Source organism: Mixophyes fleayi, chromosome 1, assembly GCF_038048845.1.
Source record: "Mixophyes fleayi isolate aMixFle1 chromosome 1, aMixFle1.hap1, whole genome shotgun sequence".
NCBI classification, from domain to species: Eukaryota; Metazoa; Chordata; class Amphibia; order Anura; family Limnodynastidae; genus Mixophyes; species Mixophyes fleayi.
In genome coordinates, this window is record NC_134402.1 from 39,080,456 (window position 1) to 39,107,620 (window position 27,165).

The 27,165-nt window shown below is 41.7% G+C and overlaps 1 protein-coding gene across 3 annotated transcripts in view; it reads left to right on the forward strand.

Annotated features, from left to right (window-relative positions):
• Nucleotides 1-18,666: 18,666 nt before the first annotated feature.
• Nucleotides 18,667-27,165, forward strand: part of PPP2R2C (protein phosphatase 2 regulatory subunit Bgamma) — a 121,489-nt gene continuing 112,990 nt past the window's right edge. The window contains exon 1 of one of the 3 annotated variants that reach the window (XM_075194549.1): nucleotides 18,667-19,062. In XM_075194549.1, the coding sequence (XP_075050650.1) occupies nucleotides 18,993-19,062 (70 nt within the window). In that variant the 5' untranslated portion in view covers nucleotides 18,667-18,992. The remainder of the gene's footprint in view (nucleotides 19,063-27,165) is intronic. The other 2 variants (XM_075194548.1, XM_075194550.1) reach the window with 2 other exon arrangements.

Below are 27,165 nucleotides of genomic sequence, written 5' to 3' on the forward strand. Positions count from 1 at the left end.
GCAAAGTAACAACGTCCACGTATTCCACTACTCTGACTGAATCCACACCACTGACAGCAAAGTAATGTCCCAAATCGTGTTAACTGTTCCACCCATTGTCACAACTAGGTGTAGAGTACCTGCTAACGTTGGCACAACTCAAGAGGAAGGTGCGGAATCTAACGTGCCCCTGGTTTTCACCAAGAACCCCCGGAAGGAGGTATGGGCTCCACTGCGGAAGACACACAGGTGGTGGTCCTTCCCCGAGTCGTATAGCGAGGCACAGAATGAGAGTAGTCTGATGAGCCGGTTCGGTAACGTGCTGGCAACGAGGTACAAAGGGAGAATCCAGAAGAGGGGTCAGACAAGCCGGGTCGGTAACAGGCAGGAGCAACAATGCACTAGGAAAAGAGTAGTCAAGACAATCCGGGTAGTAAGGGCACAGGAATAACAGAGATAGTCAGGCAAGCCAAAATCACACAGGAATGCTGGAGCAGGGAAGAAGACCCAATACTCTGGCACAGGGGGGAGGACAGGAACTGCCTTATAAACTGTAGGCAGCCAATGAGGAGGAGCGAGGCGGCGGCGCTGTCATCGGCCGCCGGAGGTTAGAATAGCGTCCCGTTGCCTAGCATGCGCAGAAGCAGAACCAGACGCGCCGCAAGAGAAGACAGTTGACCATACCGAGGAAGCAGCGGGACGGCGCCTAACACCCATGAGCTGTGGACCCAACCACGACATAGGCTGCCACATCTGATCTATAGGACTCTGGCAATGCTTTCCACTGCGGTCATGTCCTACTTGCTGACTCTTCGCTGGGTTCTGCACTATTGGCAGATATCATCTTCAGTAAACGTAAAATCATTAAACAACTCCTGCTATTAAAATAATGACAGAACAATATATAATTTATTCTTAGAAAATCAGCAAGTTAGGGTGAGTGTGATATCTGGCCGTTGGGGCAAATGCTTTCTCTGCTCCTTCCCCAAACTATCCCTATTTCAGTCTATTTTATCTCTTTCTCATTAGATTGATTTCCAAACACTTGAAATGTCCCCTATTTAATAAAAAGATTTATGACAACAAACCACATCTGTTTAAGCCTACTTAATGTCATGGGTGTAGGTAGACTTGCAGAGCAAGGCACCTTACAAGAGGTGCACTCAGCACATTTCCAAATAACAATACAGTCAGCATGTTTGGAAATAACACGTTTTCCTTAATGAACAAATGGTTTTAAGTTGCCCGGCCAGCTCTCATGCTTATGTGTCAATACAATTAATGTTGGAGTGTGTGGTACATGGAAAGAATCAGTAATGAAACAGATGGACTGCACAGATAGGCCAGATCGTCTCTCTAGAGAGAAAACACATCTCTTAATAAAGAAAAATCAGACTGTGCAATTGTAAATATCTCTCTATACATAAGGCTAACGCTGCTCCTCACCTTTATAAATACACACACAAAACACACAAACAAATTAGGTAAAATGTTTGCAATTGACTCTTGTGTACTTGACTATTCCTACTGACTAGATTTTACTAATTTCCTGAACTTTTTTTGTTTGGTTTATTTTGGTTGTTTTTGTGGCTGTTACCATTTATAGCAACCTTTGCTATTTCAAATTGACTCTGCGGGTTTGAAAAAGCGGAGATGTTGCCTATAGCAACCAATCAGATTCTAGCTGTCATTTTGTAGAATGCACTAAATAAATGAAAGCTAGAATCTGATTGGTTGCTATAGGCAACATCTCAACTTTTCCAAACCCGCAGTTTAGTAAATCTAGCCCTTAGTCTTAAATTAATAGGAATATACTAATTACTCATACTTGCCAACTTTTCCTCATTGGCTTCAGGGAGATCTCGGGGGAGGTGGGCATGCGGGGGCGCGTCTTGATGAATTGGCACCGCCCCTAAACGATTGGCACAATTTTGGCCAATTACAGCAGAGGGCAGGGCTAAGATGACGTGATAATTGCGTTATTAGACCCCCCCGCCACTTATCTATTGCGGGGGGCGAAAACCAGGAGGTTGCCCTGCTCTCCTGGGTGCCAGGGAAGTCTCTCAGAAATGCAGGAGTCTCCCGAACATTCCGGGAGAGTAGGCTACTATGCGTTAATGAAAAACAGCTAATGAATCTCTAGAGACTGAAGTGTCTTTTACATTTCTGTCTCCATTACTGAGGTCATGTTGTCTTACCTGTTAGTCTTTGATTAAATCTTGGTTTCCATGAAAATGGCCACCTCCTTAGGCATCAATACATGGACATAGGACACAATTTCTGAACAGTGTCATCATACCACAGATGTTGAAGCCAACTACGTCTTGTACTGGCTCAGCATCAGGGAGAATGCCAGACTCTTCAGGGAGTGAGGGAGATCACCCCTATTTCAGGGAGTCTCCCTGACATTCAGGGAGAGTTGGCAAGTATGTAATTAATTTATGCAACAAAATGTAACTGTGAGGCCACCTAAAAGGCAAATGTCTGCTGTGGGAATAACTGCACAGCAAGAAGCAGCTAAAAGACGAAGAGCGAAGTGGGATAAAGCCCGATGACAAACTATGACTGATGACCAATGAGAACGTGATCGTCATCGCCATGCAAAGATAACTCCTCATTGTTTGGCATACAGACCGTAGAATAAGTATATAAATTTGGGTACCAATGTGGCTAAATTACAGGCTTGTAAAGTTGCAGCGAAAATTCTGTGTTGTGACGTCATTACGCAAATGAACCGTTTTTATTGGGTGAGTACAGAGGACAAGATGACAACTAACATGCATCTTCCGATGGCAGGAGTTTGGTGTAACACGATTATCACTTATGTATATATGTATATGGCGCATGAGTGCCCTTTCTTTTGCACCCACGTGAAGTGCAAAAGGCGTGTTCCCATCTTTATCAGGGGTTCCACAGCCTTTTTGGCTCAATAAAAACAACTTTTAGCTGGTGGAGAAGGAGCCTCCCATTATACTTTCAATGGGACACACTTTGAACCTTCTACGTGCACTTTTTTGGAAAATTATATTTCTAGGCAAACTTCAGCCAATGCAATAGAAACATTACGATTACACAAAAGTGACCAGTATACTACAGACAGTCCCAATGTTCCCCCGCTATCATGATTGATTTAAGACATGAATCCATAGCCAAGATTTCATTTGGGAGAAATGAAAAGGATGAAATTGATGGTCACAGATCTGCTATTCCTGCATTTGTCACTCAGCCATAACACCATCATATTCACAGCCAATGTAAGAAGGAAATTGTGTGTATCCCTGACTACTTGTGAGATCACGTGATCCAGTAGACGACAACGGTCTGTGAACATTTTGCACAAAATGGGCATCAACGTCAACTATCCGCCAATACTGTACAACATTCAATCATATATATATGAACAAGAGCAAAATGTTAATTACCTAGAATTCTAAAAACATTATGATGGGGTCCCAGGATAACAAGAGCAAAAGTGTTAGGTAGAAGATGTACGTTTCACATTTCAATGTAACCTTCCTGTTCTCTTGGCTGATATAATCGAAAATTTTAAAAAGCCTGATAAACAGTTTTTAGGAAGAATTCTTTAAATATAGTATTTGAGAATTTGTCGGAACATGGTAAGCCTAGTAAGCAAGGCAGGAGGGTGCCACGCTCACCAGGGTGCCCAGACAATTATTTTTTTCGGCAGGGGCACCTTCTCCCTTAACTTCCAAGTCCCCACTCTGAGCATGGATGGGAATAGGCGGCACCAAGGCGCCTCGGTGTGGGGAGCAGTGCAGGTGCGGTGAAGCCCCAAAGGCATTTTACTGTGCATGTGCATATTACCTGCAGGAGGGGTGCTCGAAATGTTGCAGCAAAAACATATTAAAGGGGGACAGGTGACAGAGGTTATAACATGGTGACGATTATTGGACAGAGAGTAAAACTATTGATCTATATCTAAATCTTGTTACATATATCTACAAAACAGTCCAGAATACGCACAAATCTCATACAAGACACTGCAAAAACTTTAGCTCATGCACTCATCATCTCCCACTTTGATTATTGCAATACCACCCTTCCCCGAATCAGACTCTCACCCCTACAATCTATTTTGCATGCAGCAGCTTGACTGATTTTCCTTGCAAATCAGTCTTCCTCTGCTGAGCCACTCTGTCAGTCTCTACATTGGTTGCCTGTTTTTCTACCGAATACAATATAAAATTCTTCTACTAACATACAAGGCCGACAGCAAAACTGCACCTACATTAATCTCCTCACTTGTCTCAAAATATCTCCCAATTCGACACCTGTGTTCTGCAGAAGATCTGTCTCTCATCCACTCTCATCACTTCCTCCCATTCTCGGTTACAGGACTTTTTACGGGATACACCTACTTTGTCAAATCCCCTTCCTGGCTCAATAAGGCTTTCCTCTATTCTTCAAACCTTCAAGTGTTCTCTGAAAACCCTCCTATTCAGACAAGCTTATAATATTCCTCAACCACCCTCTTAGCCTCATTAGATTACCCTACTACCACCCTTTACACAATTCACACAAGACAATAACCATCTGACCAACATTGCTGCATGACTGAGCATATGGCCGACTAAGCACTTTTTACCTTTGCAATCTGGCCGGACCAATATGCAATTTGTAGCACTTCATCAACATTTATTTATATAGCGCCAGCAAATTCCGTAGCACTTTACAATTGGGAACAAACAGTAATGAAACAATATTGGGTAATACATATAAAGAGGTAAGAGGGTCCTGGCTCGCAAGCTTACAATCTATGGGACAATGGCAGTTTGATAAACAAGAGAAAGTGTTACATCATATTGCACAGTGGTCCAGCTACAATGCAAAGGTTACAAAGTATTGAGAGGGCTGTATGCTCAGTCACACAACTATGTTGGTCAGAGGGTTGTTGTCTTGTGTTAGCTGTGTAGAGGGTGGTAATAGGGTAACCTAGGGAGATTGAGATGATGATTGAGGAATATTATAAGCTTGTCTGAAAAAAAGGGTTTTAAGAGAACGCTTGAAGGTTTGAAGACAAGGGGGTAAATGTATCAAGCTGAGAGTTTTTCCGGCGGGTTTGAAGTGGAGATGTTGCCTATAGCAACCGATCAGATTCTAGCTGTCATTTTGTAGAATGTACTTAATAAATGTTAGCTAGAATCTGATTGGTTTTTCAAACCCGCCAGAAAACTCTCAGCTTGATACATTTACCCCAAGAAGAAAGTCTTATTGTGCAAGGGAGGGAATTCCACAAAAGTGGGTACAGCCCTAAAAATGGGAAACCGGGAATGGGAGACTGTGAAGAGAGCGGATGAGACGCAGATCTTGTGTAGAACGGAGGTGTCGAGTTGGGAGATATTTTGAGACAAGTGAGGAGATATATGTCGGTGCAATTTGGTTTATGGCCTTGTATGTTAGTAGAAGAATTTTATATTGGATACGTTGAAAAACAGGCAACCAATGTAGAGACTGACAAAGTGGCTCAGTAGAGGAAGAACAATTTGCAAGAAAAATTAATCTAGCCGATGAGTGCAAAATAGATTGTAGGGGTGAGAGTCTGATTCGGGGAAGACCAGTAAGGAGGGAATTGCAATAGTCAATGCGAGAGATGATGAGTGCATGAGTAGCACTTCACCTCATGTACCAAACTCCCAATGTCCGATAGATTGTAACCTCTTACCTCTCTGTTTGTATTACCCAGTATTGTTTTATTACTGTGTTTTGTTTCCAATTGTAAAGTGCTACTGTATTTGCTGATGCTATATCAATAAATGATGATGATGAATCGTCAATGGAAGATATATGCAGAACTCTAAACAGTCATAACTTATACAGTGAAAATGGGGAGTGGCAACATCAAATGGGTGTGACTTATTTATTTGGGGTGTGGCTTGGATGGATTGGAGCATGACCTGTGCGAATCAGGAACATGGTCTAAAAATGTCACATGTTCTAATCTGGAATATTGGGAAGTATGGATAGGTAGAGGTGGTAGACAGCTGTTGAGCACTGAGAAAGATCCTACCTACTGGCATTATATTGCTAACTCAGGAGACAAGGAAGTGACTGCTCTCCAGCACTGTCCTTTATTAGCAGAGACAAGACACCAACGTGCACAATAGCTGCTTAACTCTGGGGCAAGTTCCTTATGATTGCTACCTACCTGGAGATTGTCTGTCATTCCCTGCCTGCTAGACAGCAACAACAACACAGACTAAATGGACAGCAATGCCCTAATGCAGGAGGTACACAGTGCATCAGCTGTCAGGGAACTACAAGTTCCAGCCTGCCCTGCCAGCCACTGCTGGAGCTTGTAGATTGAGCTCTCTGGAGCCTAATGCTGCCTAAGCCTAGCTTAGAGATATGTATAACACAATGGAAGTGCTTAAAGTACCTAAGACAGTTTTATACAAGTGTTTTTATGATATTATCCTTTACCGGTTGTAGCATCTATCTATAATATAAAAGCCTAGCGGCGTGTGTTAGTCTGTGTGTGGGGAAAAAAACAACAAGCTGCAGCGCCACCTGCTGGGCGGAGTTATACACTGACCTACTAAATTTTTAGCATTATCTAATATATAAAAGTAAAAACCTAGTGGCGTGTGTTAGTGTGTGTGTGTGTGTGTGTGTGTGTAAAAAACTATTTTCTCAGAAAGGACTCATCCAATTGACCTGAAATTTGGTATACTGACATTATTTGACAAAAAAATTAGAATAGTGAAGTCAGTTAACTTCCATCATCCCCCCTTCCCCCCGTGGGAGGGGTAGTAAAGGCTAAATTTACGAGTTGAGGGCTCAAACTCATTTTCGTGAGGTAATTTTACCTCATGAACACACATTAAAAAGGGCGCTTGCGTCGGGAAGTAACGCTCTTCCCATGAGGAGGCCTGGGCTAGGCCCAAATGCATGACAAGAACCTTTTTAAGACCTTAAGTAGCTTGATTTGACTAGAATGCATGAGTATCATGCACGGGTTAACTTGTATTATATATATATATATATATATATATATACTATGTATGTAGATAGGTGTCTGTGGAGTAAATACAAAAATAAATAAATCCGTATATATAATTGTAAACATGTTGGTGACGGGATGTACCAGCCAAACAGCAGCAGGAAACCCATATATTTTAGCTCTGCTGATTAGAATTCATGTCTGCAGTTAATTTTCCTTGGCACTGCTACCCCAGGGGATGCATTCAACATGTAAACAGGCAAGATGCCAGTGACATGTGTAGAGAATAGATTTCCAACAAGAGATTGTGTATGGGTGTTACACACCGAAATGTCAAAGTGATTAAAAACAGTTGTTATACATGGCACGGATTGGAAAGTAAGGTCTACAATTGCAAAGTTATAGGAGGAATTTGTCCTTTAGGAGATGGGTTACCTAAAATAACAAACAGAGGCCAGCAAAAAACAAATAAGTTAAAATGGAAATAACCTGGAACATAAAGCACTTATCTTAACTTTCCATATGCGAGGGAACTAATCATACATGTGAAAGTGACATATGTCGGAATTACAGGTTTGGCTTCTGCTGACTGGAATCTGCCACAGTGCATGCTGGGCTGTATGCAGCGAACAAAGAGAATACTACAGCAATGGAAATGTTCTGCTGTGATTGTTATTCATGTTAAAAAGATAAATATGTACACCAGAAACTGCCAATAAGATGACGCTGTATTTACTGATCCAAGTCAGTTGTTTGGGATGTGGGACAGACATTCACAGAAATATGGCAGCTACAATGAGCAACTTCTGAATGAGCCATTTTGGCCATTCGAGTACAAGTCACCTTCTTACTTCAACATACTGAAATATTATTTTGGGTTAAGTTCCATTTTAGGCATTCATTTTTCTAATAATTTAATCTTCATAGATGTATACACCATGTGTATACAATTAGAATATAATATACAGTTACCTTTGGTGTTCAAGGGCCTTTCACCATCTCTTTCAATGTATAGTCTGTTACCTTATTAAACATCCAGGGTTGTGATGTAATACCCTAAGGCAGCTGTTTCACACAGCGAGTTTGCCAAATGTAAGGGATTAATTTAATAAATGACAACTTTCTTGAAACAAAAGTCTAAATTATATGCTATTTCCAGTGCCGGTAACCTTAATAATGATATAAATATCACAACGTGTCTGATCTCATTGGTTGCTACGGGTTACAGCACTTTTATGATTTAATGATATAAATATCACAACGTGTCTGATCTCATTGGTTGCAACGTGTTACAGCACTTTTCACCATGTTTTTGTAATGCCTCATTGTTGTGGCTGTAATGCCCCATTGTTGTGGCTGTAATACCTGTGTATTTGAATGACTGGCAGTATAACCGGTATGGGAGTCAGCCAAAAAAGAGATCGTCTGCTCCTTCAACTCTGTGGGAGCATTTGTGAAAACCCTTTGACTGTTGGATCATAGTGAGTTTATACAGCTGCTCCTAGCAATCTGTCTAGGACATCGGTTATTGTCACTTATTATTTTATACTGCAGAGTGCATGACAGTTACGTGCTCATCTCTGCTCAGTGGTGTTTTTTGCGTTTAAAATTGCTCGTAAAAACACTAACTAGAATGCATGTCAAATATTTGATTTTTGGGTTTTCACTTGTATATTTACTAGTGTTTTAGAGCTCATTGTAGACTCCCCACCTGGGAAACGCCAGTAATCGAGAAATAAACATTATGGAAAATGAAATGCAAGTAAAAACCAATGGCATGGTTGCCCGACTCCTGAATTTCTGGGAGACCTCCCGAATGAGCAAGGCAGCCTTCCATATTCTGCTCACTTCGTTAGTGAAGTGGGTGGGGCTTAGCAACACGATAAGCAGTGAACCGCATAAAATGCAAAATAGTTTCCAATCCTTATCGCATTGATAAGGATTGAACTATTTCTCATATTTATGAAAAAACTTCAGCAGGGACAGCAGTCTCGATAAACTGCTGTCCCTGTGAGGTGTAACACTTACCTTTTCACTGCCTGGTCACTGCGGACAAACTTGCAATGCCGGCATCTTGGTTGTAGTCCTACTGCGCATGACTGACCGAGAGTATCGGGCATGGGCGCAAAGACTATACTAACGAGGAACTGTTATCATGTGACAGGGAGGGATCACATGATCCCTCCACACATGCGCTGTCCAGCTCTGCTCCGAAGAGCAGAGCTGATAGCTAGGAAAGTTTTCAGTTACGTTAATGGCGTACATTAACATATCAAGTTACTGAAAATTACTCATTTTCGAAACTTGTTAGATACTATTTGATGGTGACTGCTCAGAAAAATTAAATGGAATGGAAAGCAGTAGATATCCACAATATCTGCTACGATGCAACAATAATAAATTTGAAGGATACTCCAAATTGCGCCTAAATGACGGTAATTGTGCTTAAAGATTACACTTGTAAAGGATTCTGAGCGTCTAGCACTTCACTCTGGCTTGCAGCCTCTCGTATGTAAATGGAATACTACCACAAATTCCACAAAGATATAACAGACAAATACAATGTATTACATACATGAAGCGCTTCCTTGTTTGGCACTTGATATTATTCCGCACAACATGAATGGCATTCAATTGTAGAAATCTCTATATGAAAGAAATTAAGGTTAATTTCTTTCATATAGAGATTTCTACAATTGAATGCCATTCATGTTGTGCGGAATAATATCAAGTGCCAAACAAGGAAGCGCTTCATGTATGTAATACATTGTATTTGTCTGTTAAAGATTACACTTGTTGATAAATAGGCCCCATACACTGTGCTGATTGGCTGTCACACTATATACTGTCTATACGAACCTTAGAGTACTTCAGTCGACATCATGGCAAGTTTACTGAAAATTATGGTACCACTGTATTCAACATTAGAAGACACAGGAATTTTTTTTTCTGTGGTCGATATCGATAAACGGGGACATTTCCAGAGATACATCTTTAAAATCTGGAATTGTCCATGGAAATTACAGACAGTTGGTTATTATGGTGAGTAGTGAGCAAAATGAGGGAAATCAAGTTACCATAAATATATATTTGCAGCACCGCAGTTCACTCAGAAAAGGGTGTCCAGCGGTGAATTTCTGACAGGAAAGGTGCCGAGTTTCTTCATTAATAATGCTGCATGGTCCTTTGGGTGGGTTTGTAGCTAAAGACCCCAGATATAAAACCTTACCTGGGCCCCCTCATTTTCTTATCTGAGCATTTTTTGCAGCTTCCCCATCCCTAATGCAGGATATGAGAGTTCATAGTGAGGCCCATAAGCCTCTTGGGCCTGGTAATGGCTGCTACCGCTGCTGTCACTGTCGCTATGCAACTGGTCCTGGATTGTCATCCCTCTAAAATTCAAGGAAAGGATCAAAATAAATTGTTTAATAAACTTGTAACTTGTGAGTATAAATATATAATGGAACTCTATACAAAAAAAAAAAAAGAAATGAGCTTTTCAATGGTATAATTTGATGATGGATTACACTCTGTTCAACAAATTCAGCATCTTCAACAAAAACACAATAAAAACCAAAACAATTTCATTGATCCCTCAGTAGAGATAGGGGCCACAGCAAGGACAGATGGCACCATTGTGAGTGGCAGACATTGCACAGACCGTGCACATTGTGCTTACACTAGTCACAACATCTTATGTATTTCAAGGTCAATACAAGAATAGTTCACAACATGCCTGCATAGACAAGTTAATGTTCCTTTAGATTAGAGGGAAACTGTTGCTCACAGTGAAGGAGGATAATATGAGAAATATATTACCCATGTAGCAGACTTAGTCTATCTATATATTATGTGGAAAGGTTACATTAGGTTGTGTAATAGGAAATTGTGCATAAATAAAACTGAATGGAGCCTGTTCAGAATGCAGCCAGGCAGATAGAAAGCAGGATAGGTACAGTCTTACAAGACAACAGTACTATGCTCAGTATGCTGCAGATAACGGAGCACTCACAGAGCAGGTAGGTCTTACACCTGGTACATCATCATCAGCTATTTATATAGCGCCACTGATTCCGCAGCGCTGTACAGAGAACTCACTCACATCATTCCCTGCCCCATTGGAGCTTACAGTCTAAATTATCTGACCTCATTATTCAATACTTTTTTCCTTCCTTATTTAAATTTATAATAAAATGCTTAACAGTTGATGTTTTCACATAATAGTCAGCCCCCCCCCTCTTTCCTTCCCTCCTAATTTACTAATAAAGGACACAAACACACAGCTTGGCAAATAAAGGACTTTATTAAAATACAAACATTGTATGGTTTGCCCTCTCGATAATACACGGGTAACCATTTCACCGCGGTGCACACTTATCCTTAAACGCAGACATGCCTTATACTTAGCCCAAGTACCTGAGAACTAGTCTCCCTTCAGGGTTGACGGAACGCAACCAACGAACCCGTACGTACCCCGGGGTTCACTTTGCCTGCTCAATTTAACCCTTTAGTGAGGGACACAGAGTTATGAACACACACATCAGCTTTTAATTTCCTTGAGGATTAATTCACCTCTCAGTTATAACACCCACAGACACCAGTTCTCACTCCGCCTGACCAAAGCAATTCTCTGCCACTTCCCATCCAATCATCCACCAAACTCTTTACCTTCATTTGGTTATATTAACGCCTGACCACCTCACCTCAGATTATTGTTCCACCTTATTCCATTTATATAATGTACTGTCCTCCACCCTGCATAGATGTAAATTAGCCTTTCTACAGCCAACCCCACACTTAAGTAAGTTCCCACTGGTTGTTATTAAATATATATTATTTATTGTTTTTCTTGTTTGAGATGTATTTGTACTTCTGTTGGGCCAGAGGTGTGGTTATATTGAGGTATAAAATGGAATTTGCCTGGAAGAGGGAGCCCCCTGAAGTGGAGCCACTGAAGAGGGCAAAGAAAATAAGAAAATGACGATCCATCGCATGTAAGTGCTTCTTTCTACAAGGGTTCCCAAACACTGGCCAATCAGTGACCAGGATGTCTCACCTCCGACCGTTTGAATTTTTGGCGCCGCGTCCATGCAACGGCTATTATATAGATGTCCCATTGGGCGTGAAGTTAATTCGACAGCAGAGGCCAACCTGAAAGGAGCCCCAGAGAGACGACATCATGATCAAGAGCGAAGATGCCGGAAGAAGGTGAGAACACATCGAGATCGAGAAAGAATCCGGCGGAGAGGAAAAGAGAAGAAATAAGACGCCAAGATCAAGCCAAAAACCAGCGGTGGGAATTATGCAACACTGTTCACTGAGGTGGGCGTGGCTTGCTGACATCATTTCATCATCACAATGCATCTCGCCCACCTTGCAGAAAGGAAAGCGCCCTTGTGGGAGAATTGCTTGCAGGAGATTTAATTCTGGAGCCTCCGGGAAGAGTAGGCAACTATGCCTTTGTTGAAGAAAAAAATAATAGCCTTCTTAACTTCAGTTATGTTTCTGACTGATTAATAACATTGGCATAGTCACATTTATCTGCTTAGGTATAGTAGTTTACGTTAGATCATGCAATTACTACTGGCTCACTGATGAGCAAATGTGAAGACGGTGGTGGAGGGTAAGACTAACTCTCCCCAAACATCCCAACGCCATGCATGTACAATGCACATACAAGGTGCCAAGTGCACACATAGAACAACATTACAGTCCCTGCAGTGCCCTTTGTTGGGAGGTACTAGAAGGAATGACATCCCCTAATCCAACACTCAGAGCTAGATTTACTAAGCTGTGGGTTTGAAAAAGTGGGGATGTTGCCAATAGCAACCAATCAGATTCTAGCTGTCATTTTGTAGAATGTACTAAATAAATGAAAGCTAGAATCTGATTGGTTGCTATAGGCAACATCTCCACTTTTTCAAACCCGCAGCCTAGTAAATCTAGCCCTAAATCCTTTGCATATGCGCTCCCCCATACCTGGACCCCACTACACAAGTTACTACGGAATAATAGCTGTTTTATATGCCTTCTGAATGACACAGGAAAATATTGGAAACACTAATCAAATCCGTCCAGAGGAAAGAAATACAAGGATGTGCAGGTACTCGCACGAGCCGGGAACAATGTCCAATATCTAAGAGTTCTAGCTGGAGGCAAACCACAAATACAGTACAGTTCTGGGCACCGCTCTATAAAAAATATCATTCGGAACTAGAAAGGGTTCAGAGAAGGGCGACAAAATTGATAAAGGGTATTGAGTCATTAAGTTATGAGGAAAGGTTAGCCAGTTTAGGCATGTTTACTTTACAAAAGAGGTGTCTAAAAGGAGATGTGATTACTATGTACAAATACATTAAGGGTCAATACAGAGAACTTTCATGGGAACTTTTTACACCAAGGACTATACAAAGGACACACGGTCACCCTCTAAGGTTAGAGGAGAGGATATTTCACAACCAGTAAAGGAAGGGGTTCTTTACAGTAAGGGCAGTCAAGATATGGAATTCACTGCCAGGGAAGGTTGTGATGGCAGATTCAATAGATATGTTTAAGAAAGGGTTAGACAATTTTTTTGCGGCAAAGTGTATCCAGGGATACGACCATTAATTAAAATGAAGGATAGTAGTGGATATAGGGTAAAAATAGGATTGCAATATTGAGTCTGGGGGGATTTTCACAATTGAAACAGATTGGCGGTTGCTTACTCTGGATCAATTTCAAATATAAGTGCAGGATCGCAGGAGATCCAAAATAGGTTGAACTTGGTGGACTGGTGTCTTTTTTCAACCTCATTAACTATGTTACAAATACAGTCGTCAAAATCCAGTTGAAAGATCAGGGTAGGCAGCAATCCAGAGAATGGATAGATACAACAAACCAAGGTATAGTCAGGCAAAGGTCAGAACTGGCAGCATAGAAAACCAATAATAACTCGTTTGTAGATCTAAACTATCACATAGCAAAATGATAAAAAGTGATTAAGTGGCTCCAGGATCTTATGCTTATAAGTTTGTGTGAAGGTTGTCTTATGACCATGGTCAAATACTTTTTTCATTTGAAAGCTGGAATAAATGTAAATGGAGTCTCTGAATCTGCACTTTTAAAATCCTGACATGTATCTTGTATACTTACTGGTATTTGCAAAATATCCAAAGTATAAAGCAAACCCCTGTTTAACATGAGATAAAATAATTTACAATGCTTCCTAACTGTTCTGCTGATTTTGGGAGACCTGCCAGCCATTCTAAGCAGTCCTGACTGTCAGAAGCTATATCCCCAAGAGGACAAAAGAAAACATAGACCAGCGCTCTAAAACAAACATTATATAAATTACTATGTGTCAGCAAGTACATAAATAGGAGAATTTTGTTGCCAATATAGCTCATAGTTGCCTACTCTCCCGGAATGTCCGGGAGACTCCCGAATTTTTAGGAGTTCTCCCGGACTCCCGAGAGAGCAGGCAAAAATCCCAGATCCAGATTTCGGTGTTGTTGAAGATGGTGGGGGGCAAGGCTAAATGCATCATTGTGGCCCCGTCCCCTGTTGCGATTGGCTAAAATTGCCTGATAATGACAGAGGTGGAGCCTAACGGTGCCCCGCGTTTGGTCACGCCCCCCTCGACGGACCCCTTCCAGGAAAGCTGCCTGCAAAAGTAGGCAAGTATGATATAGCTATATTGTGATAAGCTCACCTACCAATGTCAAGACATCTCCTGTAGAATAATCCCTAGCATGGAAAACATATATATATTCAAGGTGTCACATTTAAAACCTTCCCTGAGCCTCCATTTTCAAAGCATGGAGCACCTGAAGGGAGTGGTCCAACTTCCAAATAACAAACTAAGAATCAGTGAAAACAAGGTGCGCTTCTTTAAATGAATGAAATATGTACAAGTGAATAAAATCATTTGAAAAGTGCATTCAGGACAACTAAGTAACAAAAGTGCACATAATCCGCTGCTCTAAAACAAACTATATAAATCACTATGGGTCTGATTTATTAAGGAAAGTAAAGCAGAAAAAGAAGTAACTTTGCTCCTGGACAAACCATGTTACAATACAAGGGGTGCAAAATAGTTCATTAGTTTGCACATAAGGTAAATACCGGCTGCTTTTTCATGTAGCGCACAGATACTTGATAGCTTTATTTTTACACTGACATTTAAAGTTGATCTAGGACATCCCCTACCCCAGGTATAAATCTGCCATCACATTTTAAATTTACCTCCCCCTCCAATGCAACATGGGTTTGAAAAGGTGCAAAGTTACTCCTTTTTTTTTGCTTTGTGCTCCTTAATGAATCAGGCTCTATGTGACAGCATCTACATAAATAGGAGAATATTGTGCACAATATAGCTATATTGTGATATAGTAATTTAAATAATGGTTGTTGTAGGGCGCACATTTCATTAATTTAAAGAAGCGCACCTTGTCTTCACTATTTTCCCACAGACGGAGTGGGATGAGGGGGTTGTAAGGCATCCACCTAAAGCATTAGGCAACCCCCTGATGTCGTGACATGCCCCTTGACATGCCCCACCACGCCTTTGGCAGTTATGGGTTATAGCTGCAGTAAGAAGTCCAGCTTAGTTTTATAATTGAATTGGCTGAAATGTCTACGCTATACTTGCCAACCTTGGCTGTATGATCTCCGGGAGGGGGCTCCGTCCTGCGGGATCGCGTCATTAGGCCCCGCCTTTCAAACTTATTCAATATAGGCCTATCACAACAGGGGAAGGAGCTAGGATTACCCATTTAGCCACGCCCCCACTCATTTCACCAGCAAAAAGGGTACAGTGTGGCGGGTTTCCCTGCTCTCCCGGGAGAACTCCCCAAAATTTGGGAGTCCCCCTGACATTCTGGGAGAGCAGGCAACTATGGTCTACACAGCAGAGGCAACATTAGCAATGTTACATATATGAAACATGAACAACTGATAATAAAAAAAATGTTATTTTCGAGAGAGTGTTAAAATGCCCACAGCTAAAGAAGGCCCCCATTGATGTGCATTACATACTACTTTTATTTATAAGCAATATTTTATTTATTTTCACAGTAATAAAACAATCCAGGTCTCAGGTAACAGATGACATATCAGACAGCATTATGCATAGATACATCGGGGTCATAGGTCTCAGCCAGTTTGAATTTGACTTACAAAAAAAAAATCAACTTACATGTAGATTATATAGTACATATACGGAAATCAATAGGTGAACAGAATGGTAAATTCAGAGTTAACTCATGGTATCGAACCTGTAGAAACTGGATACATGGGTATTTCATTACTTAAGGATGATCATTATTTCAAACCCTTGATTTTTTATTTTTACAAGGATACATCGATATCTGTAAGGTATTGATACATTCATATTTCTGTTATAAGGCATTTGGTGGTTTTAAGGGGATTTACATTGGGGACGAGATGGAGGGGGGAGAGCACGACATGACATTTCTTTATAGAATTATCCTACAAACTAGTAATATATTCCAGGCTGGATGAAAACCAAATGCATTAATAATTTATTGAAGTAAACGGTAGTAAAGACGTTTACTAATAGCATGCTTAGGAAAGATATGCTTGGACTTGTAGTTCCTCACCACATTAAGTACATACTTGCCAACTTCAGGAAGTTGGCGTCCGGGAGATGCCGGGTGGAGGTGGAAGTGCGGGAGGCGGGGCACGGTGAATCGCATAATTTTGGCTCCACTTCCGCAATGTAATGACATCTCATTTTACAGCGAGGCCAAAATGCAGCGATTCCCTGAGAATTGCACCATTTTGGTCTCTAATTCTGCCCACTAGGAAGTGGGCTAAGTCCGGGAGACCTACCGGGAATTCAGGAGTCTCCCGGACATTCCGGGAGAGTGGGAAGTATTAATAAGAACCACAGGTTGTCTGTCTCAACTAAGCTACCCATATATATCATATGGGAAATGAATGCTTGGTTCTCTTGACATTTTCTCTGAAACATATAACACATTCTGAGCAGGCAATCATATTTGTATGCATTCACAAGTATGAGCTGACATTAATTGGGCTCCAGAGATGATGATAATAATGATGATAGTAATAATAAATGCTTGCTTCTTTTTAAGGAGCAAAACACACACAGACACAGACACACATACATACACACACAGACACACATACACACACATACATACATACATACACGCACACACATACATACACACACACACATACATACATACATACACACACACACAGACACACATACACACACAGACACACATACACACACATACATACATACATACACGCACACACATACATACACACACACACATACATACATACATACACACACACACAGACACACACACTCAAACACACTCTCACACACACACACACATAGACACACACACATAGACACACATACATACACACACACATACACACACACATACACAGACACACACAGATACATACACACACACACACATACACATACATACACACACAGACACACACATACTCACACAGACAGACACACAGACACATACACACAGACAGACACACACAGACATACACATACATACACACACAGACACACACATACACACACAGACAGACACATACACACACATACACACTCACACACACACACAGAGACTCACACAGACACACATACATACATACACGCAGACACACACACACACACAGACACACACACACACACACACACACAAAACCATAATATAGCACTGATTTCATACAAACAGGCATTGATTCTAAGTTCACTCATTTATACTTTTCCCCTCTTTTTCTTCTAATAGCGTTATTATTTTTTATTGCATCTGGAGCTGGAAACTGAAGTCCAGTCTTCTCATATTAATGCCAAACTGGCCTGACGAGCGTTAAGACACCTCGTACCGCTGCCGGTCACTGTGAATTTATTGAAAATGGAGTGGCTACAGATTTCCTGTTGCTGCGATCGGCTGTGATAGAAATTCTTCAAAATAGCAGTCTTCATAACTAGACCCCTATATCATTTGTGTAATGGGGTCTATGGGATTAGGGGATCTGGGAGAAATAGGGGTGTTTTTCATGTAGCAGTTTTATTGACATTTCTGGATTGACATGATGTATAAAACAGCTGTCATTCCATAGTAATCAGCTTTTATTCCACATTATGACACTTGTGTAGTGGTTTGCATGTGTGGGGGAGCGCATGCAGGGCCATCTTTTCCATTGGGCACGATGGGCAGGTGCCTGGGGGCCCCATAGGCAGGGCTCTTAATTAGAATAAATAATCCTGCAAAAGAGTAATCATTTATTTTGTACATTCTACAAAATGACAGTTAGAATCTGATCGGTTGCTATAGGCAACATCCCCACTGTTTCAAACCTGCAGCTTGTTAAATTTACCCTGGGGTGTTATCTATGGAACACCAGCAGTTTTATTGACATTTTTCTGCCTTCAGGCTGCATATAAAACAGCCATCAGTCCATGTCATTCCAAAACATGACCAAGTATCTTGGCAATAAGTGTGTGGAAGATAGATGTAATATTTAAAAAAAAAAAAAAAAAAAAACATAGATAAAAGTTTAATTTGCTATTATTCTAGTGATTGCTTTGAGCAGACTGGAGCTGTCATTCCTCTTAGTACCTCCCTCCCCTCTCCTCACTTTCCAGCAGCACATGCAGGCACAGACCCTTGTGTGGTTGGGCCAGAAGAAGCTGCTGGGGAGGGGCGTGATGTGATGCAGCAGAGAGCATATGACAGCAGCGAACAACAAGTCACACAGCCGCTTCCTCATCTCCTGCGCTTTGCTGCAGTGGCCTGATTGTTAGCACCAGCATCCAGCAGGACATATTACCACCACTACCAGCCTGTGTGCTGGAGGTGCATTGTGCTGATCCCTGACCTGGCTGTGCTGCATGATGATGATGATGCTGGGCTCAGTGGCTGGCTGTGCTCCCCTCCTCTGCTAGCTTGTGGCAGCATGGATGGTGCTCTTGTGACGACCTCTGGTGATTCCATCAGTCCATTGCGGAGAGGCATGCTGAGTAATCCTGTTGTCAATGGGCGAGGACGTAGACACGCGAAAAATTAACCACAGCTTTCTTCGGGACCACAACTATGTGACTGAAGGTACACCCCAAATTCTTATCACCCTCTCCACCCCTTACATGTGACACCCATCATGTCTTCTCTCTGTGCCTCATGCCCAAGTATTGTGTTGCATCTGTGTTATTGTGTCTCTTGTCTTGTTGGTAATCCCTTATCTGAATGCTGCAGTAATTACATGCTAGGGAAGAGGTCTTGCATGCAATTGGGGAATTATATAGTGCAAACAGTGAGTGGGACTGTCTGTAGGCTATAATACCCCCATCATTCTGTCCAGTGCTTATTGGGTTAACTACTGCAGAGAGGAACATATCCAAGGAGAAGAGCAGGGCAGATTATGGGGTGATTTGTGCCATTTTGCTAAATATCATTGATAAGCATCAGTGATCCTTTAAGTAAATGATAATTTGTTTCTATAACTGCAATATCATGGCCTTATACATGACTTATTGGGGATACATATTTGCACAGTCATTGGAGATCTACTTTTTTTTGGGATATATAGTGCATAGATTGTATTATATATTTTTATTTTTGTGTGTATGGTTAAATTGTGTTATCAGCGACCAAATAATTGTTCCGTATTAAATTGTAGATTACAAAACATTGGCGCCTTTCCATCAGTAATTTACTAGGCTCATCTGTTCAGGTTTGCTGGAGATTAGTAACAACACTGGTGCAGTGAGAATATAAATTGTAAATCCATAGGTTCCTGAATCCCCCCTCTACCACAAGATAGGAATTCCCCAGTGTGCAATTTAAACACAGAAGGGCAACAGAAATCCTGACTTGCAGTTTGTGAGCTATATCTTACATGTGTGAGCTGAGGTTACGCTGCCAAACTTACCTCTCTTTTGTAAAACATTTAGTTATCTGCGGCTTTCGTTGCCATTAACTGTCGTTATAGGAATGGTGTGAGCTGACAAGACTCTCTGGGGTGTTGTTTTCAGGTCAGAAAGACAGAGGGGAAACAACTATAGGTGGCAATGAAATAATGCAAATAGTAAGGCAAGCAGTATTTAGTTAATATTAGCAAAAATATATATAGTGGTTATTTTCACCTAAAAGAACAAAACAAGACGGAACGTTTTCATGGTTGAACCTTTTTAAATCACTTTATTCTATGAATGAGGTTTGTGATTTTTTTTTTTTTAAATCACAGTTTGTATTTTAACGTATTCCACATTTTTTGTGGTAGTGCGAAGATGGAAATAAGCAGGTTCGGTCATAACTGTTTCTCGTGACACAGGCTGGACAAATCCCAAGGAGCCAGGCTGCCAATACATCTTAAAATGCTAGTGCTTAACTTTTTAGAGTTATTTTTGCAATGGATGCACATTTCCCTGGCTTCTGAAGGTTATGTACATACTAGTTATTGCAATGTGATTTATTTGTTTTTTTTAAAACAAGTAAAAACACATAGAAACCACATTAGATTTATGTATGCATTTAATATACATTGTATATGTGGTTTCGTTGCTTTTAAAACGTGATATAGATGTATTTTTTAAACCTGTCAGTGGCAGTTGTTATCTTGTTCAAGGCAAAAAAAAACCATATGGAAACGCATATGTAATCGGTTCTTAACTGCATCTCATTGTGTTTGCAATGCACTTCCATTGGGATGAATGTAAGTTGTCAATCGTTGACTATTGTCAGATGCACTGAAATGGAGCAAAAAGACGTTTAAAAAAAAATGCATTGTAGCACAAATAATGCACGTTAAACGCGCTTAAAACCACAAATATGTGCTGCCTCTTTTGGTAGAATGATTTTACATGCACTTAAATAGAAACGCATCTTAAATGCAGAATTTTAATGCCAGTGTGTACGTGGCCTAAAAGAGCCAGCTAGCTCCTGTATTTGACTCATCGGCTTCTAACTTCTATTTTATTTTGTCCACCCCTGCTAGAAATCTGAATGGAATTCCGTAAAAGGGCTCGCTCACTTTTGGAGTCCTTAATATAACACTTTAATAGAGCTCTATAGGGGCAGGTCCCCAGGATTCCACCCCATTACCTGCTGCAGAGAGCTGGACTTACCGTATGTTTGAAGACAGCAACTAGGCAGAAGGACCCAATTCATTCCTGTTCAGGAGAGCTGAATAAAAAAACAAATATAGTGATGTGACTCCCAGCACCAGATATTGGGGGAGTCCTGGGGAAAGGGAAACCCCTTACTTGCTAAATGGGCAGGGAAGGACACCCAAAGGTTGTGTGATGTGTATGTGTGTAGGCCAAATTGCACAGGTTATTGAAGTACTGCTCCGAAGAACAAGATCACAATACATGCATGGACCTCTGGCGCCAGTGATGATCCTTTACATTACAATGCAGGCATGGACCTCTGGGGACGAGTGATGATCCTTTACATTACAATGCATGCATGGACCTCTGGCGCCAGTGATGATCCTTTACATCACAATGCAGGCATGGACCTCTGGGGACGAGTGATGATCCTTTACATTACAATGCATGCATGGACCTCAGGGGGCGAGTGATGATCCTTTACATTACAATGCAGGCATGGACCTCTGGGGACGAGTGATGATCCTTTACATCACAATGCAGGCATGGACCTCTGGGGACGAGTGATGATCCTTTACATTACAATGCATGCATGGACCTCTGGGGGCGAGTGATGATCCTTTACATCACAATGCATGCATGGACCTCTGGCGTGAGTGATGATCCTTTACATCACAATGCATGCATGGACCTCTGGGGCGAGTGATGGTCCTTTACATCACAATGCATGGACCTCTGGCGCGAGTGATGATCCTTTACATCACAATGCATGCATGGACTTCTGGGGCGAGTGATCATCATCATCATTTATTTATATAGCGCCACTAATTACGCAGCGCTGTACAGAGAACTCATTCACATCAGTGATGATCCTTTACATCACATGCATGGACCTCTGGCGCGAGTGATGATCCTTTACATCACATGCATGGACTTCTGGGGCGAGTGATGATCCTTTACATCACAATGCATGCATGGACCTCTGGCGTGAGTGATGATCCTTTACATCACAATGCATGGACTTCTGGGGGCGAGGGATGGTCCTTTACATCACAATGCATGCATGGACCTCTGGGGCGAGTGATAATCCTTTACATCACAATGCATGGACCTCTGGCGCGAGTGATGATCCTTTACATCACAATGCATGCATGGACCTCTGGGGACGAGTGATGGTCCTTTACATCACAATGCATGGACCTCTGGCGCGAGTGATGATCCTTTACATCACAATGCATGCATGGACTTCTGGGGCGAGTGATCATCATCATCATTTATTTATATAGCGCCACTAATTACGCAGCGCTGTACAGAGAACTCATTCACATCAGTGATGATCCTTTACATCACATGCATGGACCTCTGGCGCGAGTGATGATCCTTTACATCACATGCATGGACTTCTGGGGCGAGTGATGATCCTTTACATCACAATGCATGCATGGACCTCTGGCGTGAGTGATGATCCTTTACATCACAATGCATGGACTTCTGGGGGCGAGGGATGGTCCTTTACATCACAATGCATGCATGGACCTCTGGGGCGAGTGATAATCCTTTACATCACAATGCATGGACCTCTGGCGCGAGTGATGATCCTTTACATCACAATGCATGCATGGACTTCTGGGGCGAGTGATCATCATCATCATTTATTTATATAGCGCCACTAATTACGCAGCGCTGTACAGAGAACTCATTCACATCAGTGATGATCCTTTACATCACATGCATGGACCTCTGGCGCGAGTGATGATCCTTTACATCACATGCATGGACTTCTGGGGCGAGTGATGATCCTTTACATCACAATGCATGCATGGACCTCTGGCGTGAGTGATGATCCTTTACATCACAATGCATGGACTTCTGGGGGCGAGGGATGGTCCTTTACATCACAATGCATGCATGGACCTCTGGGGCGAGTGATAATCCTTTACATCACAATGCATGGACCTCTGGCGCGAGTGATGATCCTTTACATCACAATGCATGCATGGACCTCTGGCGCGAGTGATGATCCTTTACATTACAATGCATGGACTTCTGGGGGCAAGTGATGATCCTTTACATCACAATGCATGCATGGACCTCTGGCGCGAGTGATGATCCTTTACATTACAATGCATGGACCTCTGGCGCGAGTGATGATCCTTTACATCACAATACATGCATGGACCTCTGGGGCGAGTGATGATCCTTTACATCACAATGCATGCATGGACCTCTGGCGTGAGTGATGATCCTTTACATCACAATGCATGCATGGACCTCTGGGGCGAGTGATGGTCCTGTACATCACAATGCATGGACCTCTGGCGCGAGTGATGATCCTTTACATCACAATGCATGCATGGACTTCTGGGGCGAGTGATCATCATCATCATTTATTTATATAGCGCCACTAATTACGCAGCGCTGTACAGAGAACTCATTCACATCAGTGATGATCCTTTACATCACATGCATGGACCTCTGGCGCGAGTGATGATCCTTTACATCACAATGCATGCATGGACCTCTGGGGACGAGTGATGATCCTTTACATCACATTACATGCATGGATCTCTGGCGCGAGTGATGATCCTTTACATCACAATGCATGCATGGACCTCTGGCGCGAGTGATGATCCTTTACATCACATGCATGGACTTCTGGGGCGAGTGATGATCCTTTACATCACAATGCATGCATGGACCTCTGGCGTGAGTGATGATCCTTTACATCACAATGCATGGACTTCTGGGGGCGAGGGATGGTCCTTTACATCACAATGCATGCATGGACCTCTGGGGCGAGTGATAATCCTTTACATCACAATGCATGGACCTCTGGCGCGAGTGATGATCCTTTACATCACAATGCATGCATGGACCTCTGGGGACGAGTGATGATCCTTTACATCACATTACATGCATGGATCTCTGGCGCGAGTGATGATCCTTTACATCACAATGCATGCATGGACCTCTGGCGCGAGTGATGATCCTTTACATTACAATGCATGGACTTCTGGGGGCAAGTGATGATCCTTTACATCACAATGCATGCATGGACCTCTGGCGCGAGTGATGATCCTTTACATTACAATGCATGGACCTCTGGCGCGAGTGATGATCCTTTACATCACAATACATGCATGGACCTCTGGGGCGAGTGATGATCCTTTACATGGAGTTCATCATTCCTTCTGATTTTAAGTCTGAATCATTTGTACTGGATTTTAAATGGGTAAAATAAGCCCTCAGAAGGTAGATTCATTGGTCTATTTGCTTGAATTGATCAGTGAAAATCACACTGACAGCACTTAGAACACTAGCGCTTCTTCTGCAGAAAAGACGCTAATGGTCATAGTGAGCAATACGCCCCGCGTTGACACATTGAAGTGAATGAGGTACTATCTTTTCACATGGGCATCATCCCTCTTATGTGACAAGCTGAGCGTTCCCCATTCGCTCTGATGTGTCAGCATGCAGTGAATTGAGCACTATGAACACAAATACTTATCTAGGTATAAAAGCACAAGTGTTCAATGCACCCACTGGTCTAAAATCACCATATGAGTCCATTACAAATTACTTTTTTTACGCGAACGCACCTGTTTTCATGGGGACATGCAGGGATTTGCGGGTCATATAGTGACTCGGCGGGGTTAGCATCTCCTGATTGGAGGAGGTGGGCGGATCGGTGATGATGGATGAGGCACATGAATGCATCTACGTGTAAAAACAGGATTTTATTTTGCAGTCTAAGATCATTTAAATGATATCATTGGGATGGAGAAGGCACGTTAAGGGTGCGTTTCCTATTTTGCGAGGACGCACACTTTTTTCACCCAACTACCCTTGACTCAGAAGTCAAGGGTAGTTGGGTGTTATCCTATACTTGAATAAAGCCAGTTTTGGGTGTAAATGTAACAAGCTGCAAGTTTCCGGTGGGTTTGAAAAGTGGAGATGTTGCCTATAGCAACCAATCAGGTTAACATTTATTTAGTACATTATACAAAGTGACAGCTAGAATCTGATTGGTCGCTATAGGCAACATCTACACTTTTCAAGCACACTGGAAACTCGCAGCTTGATACATTTACCCCTTGATGTCCTCTCAATCTCATGATGAATTTAATAAATGAGGCTAAGCTAACCAGTATTATAGAAGTAAAATGGAAAAGTTTAATGTAACTAATTAATTAATGGGGGGGTGGGTTGAAAAGTGTTAGTAGGAGGGATGTTTTCACTTTCAACCATGCTCGTTTCCTGGTATACTTGTAATCCCACAAAATTAGGCACAGGGGCAAACACCAGGATTTGGGAGCACACCCATGAATATAGGTGTGACCATTAGGCGTATTTGCACAAATAGAAACACTTAGCGCTTTCTAATTTCTTTTCACTTTCATCAATAACCTTCACTGCAAAAACTGTAATGATAGTTTTAATAAATCCGTCTTTATTAACAGAGTTAACCATTCTGGCGGTAAACCAGCCTTCGGTATAGGCCCTGTGTATTTATCACTAGGGCTCGGATTTAGTTATTTTAGAAGCCTTCCTCTGTTGTCTGCATCCAATAAGACTAAATTGCAGTCCAGACTGTTTCCTTTTACATGGAACAAGAAGTTATCTGAAGTTCCAAAGAAAACAATGTATTTGTATAAGAGGACAGGAGAACTATTGTTTCAAAACAAAAGTACTATACTTCAGCTAGAAGCAATTTACATCAGCTCAAGTGGCTAAAGCTGTTCCTCAATGAGTACGTATGAAGAATGATTTCTTAGCCAGTACTATCTGACTATATGTGGTCTTCTGGTTTCTTCCTTAAAAAATTGGGTACAACCCCCCCGTTTAATATTTATATTGTGTTGTTCAGATGGCTTTTATCATCATGTCCTATCCTCTAACTGTTCTCTCTAATCCAGAAATTTTGCCCAGAGTAGACCTCCATGGCATCTGTTGGTTTAATCGACGTTGGCTAGCACACCTATATAATAATCTGAAGCCAGTAATTGCATTTATAGAACGATACTCTCCACCAATATCATCATCATCATCATCATCATTACCATTTATTTATATAACGCCAGCTGTACAGAGAACTCACTCACATCAGTCCCTACCCCATTGGAGCTTACAGTCTAAATTTCCTAACACACAGACAGACATAGAGAGAGAGACTAGGGTTAATTTGATAGCAGCCAATTCACCTACCAGTATGTTTTTGGAGTGCGGGAGGAAACCGGAGCACCCGGAGGAAACCCACGCAAACACGGGGAGAAAATACAAACTCCGCACAGATAAGGCCATAGTCGGGAATTTAACTCATGGCCCCAGCGCTGTGAGGCAGAAGTGCTAACCACTGAGCCACCATGCTGCCCATACCAATATATGAATGCCTCCACTGAAATCAAATTTGTATTTCCAATCTGCTTGCACATATTTCTGGCATGTACCTCTGTGATGGGCAACTTGAAGGACCTCAAGAGCGACAGGTGTGGCCCAGTGACCTTCAGAAGGGGCCACACATTAACCTCAATCTCCGCTATAAGTTACAACAATATATATAATGAAAGGAAGAGGCACCAGACTATAATATTATATCAGGAAGCAGTTTAATGTAACACAAACAAATCTGACAATACAATGTGACTTATGGTTGACCAGATTTTCCACCACTTTTTGAAAGTTAGGTGCAAGGCTGGAACAGGTGAAGCGCAGTACTGCAGAGAGGTTTCCATACGTCAACTTGTTGCGCTTGTTTTTAATGTGCATAATAAAAAAAAATGTCTGTCCACGTGTAAGTGTAATCCAAAATTTTAGTTGCAAATTATTGTAAAACATAGGTTAATGTAAATAGGGAGGACGGTCGGGGGGTGGCCTAGCGCTCTTCATTCTCTAGCCACACCTGAGGGACGATATTTAAGTCTCAATCAATTGAAGACTAATAAAACGTCACAGATTTTGATCCCAACCAATAATTTTAACAAAATAGAATTTACAAAGACCATACATCTAACTAACAAGCATTTAAAGTACATAGGTATTACCAAACAGTGGAAAGAATTTGAATACTGATCATGAATTATTATTATTATCGTAGATAAGG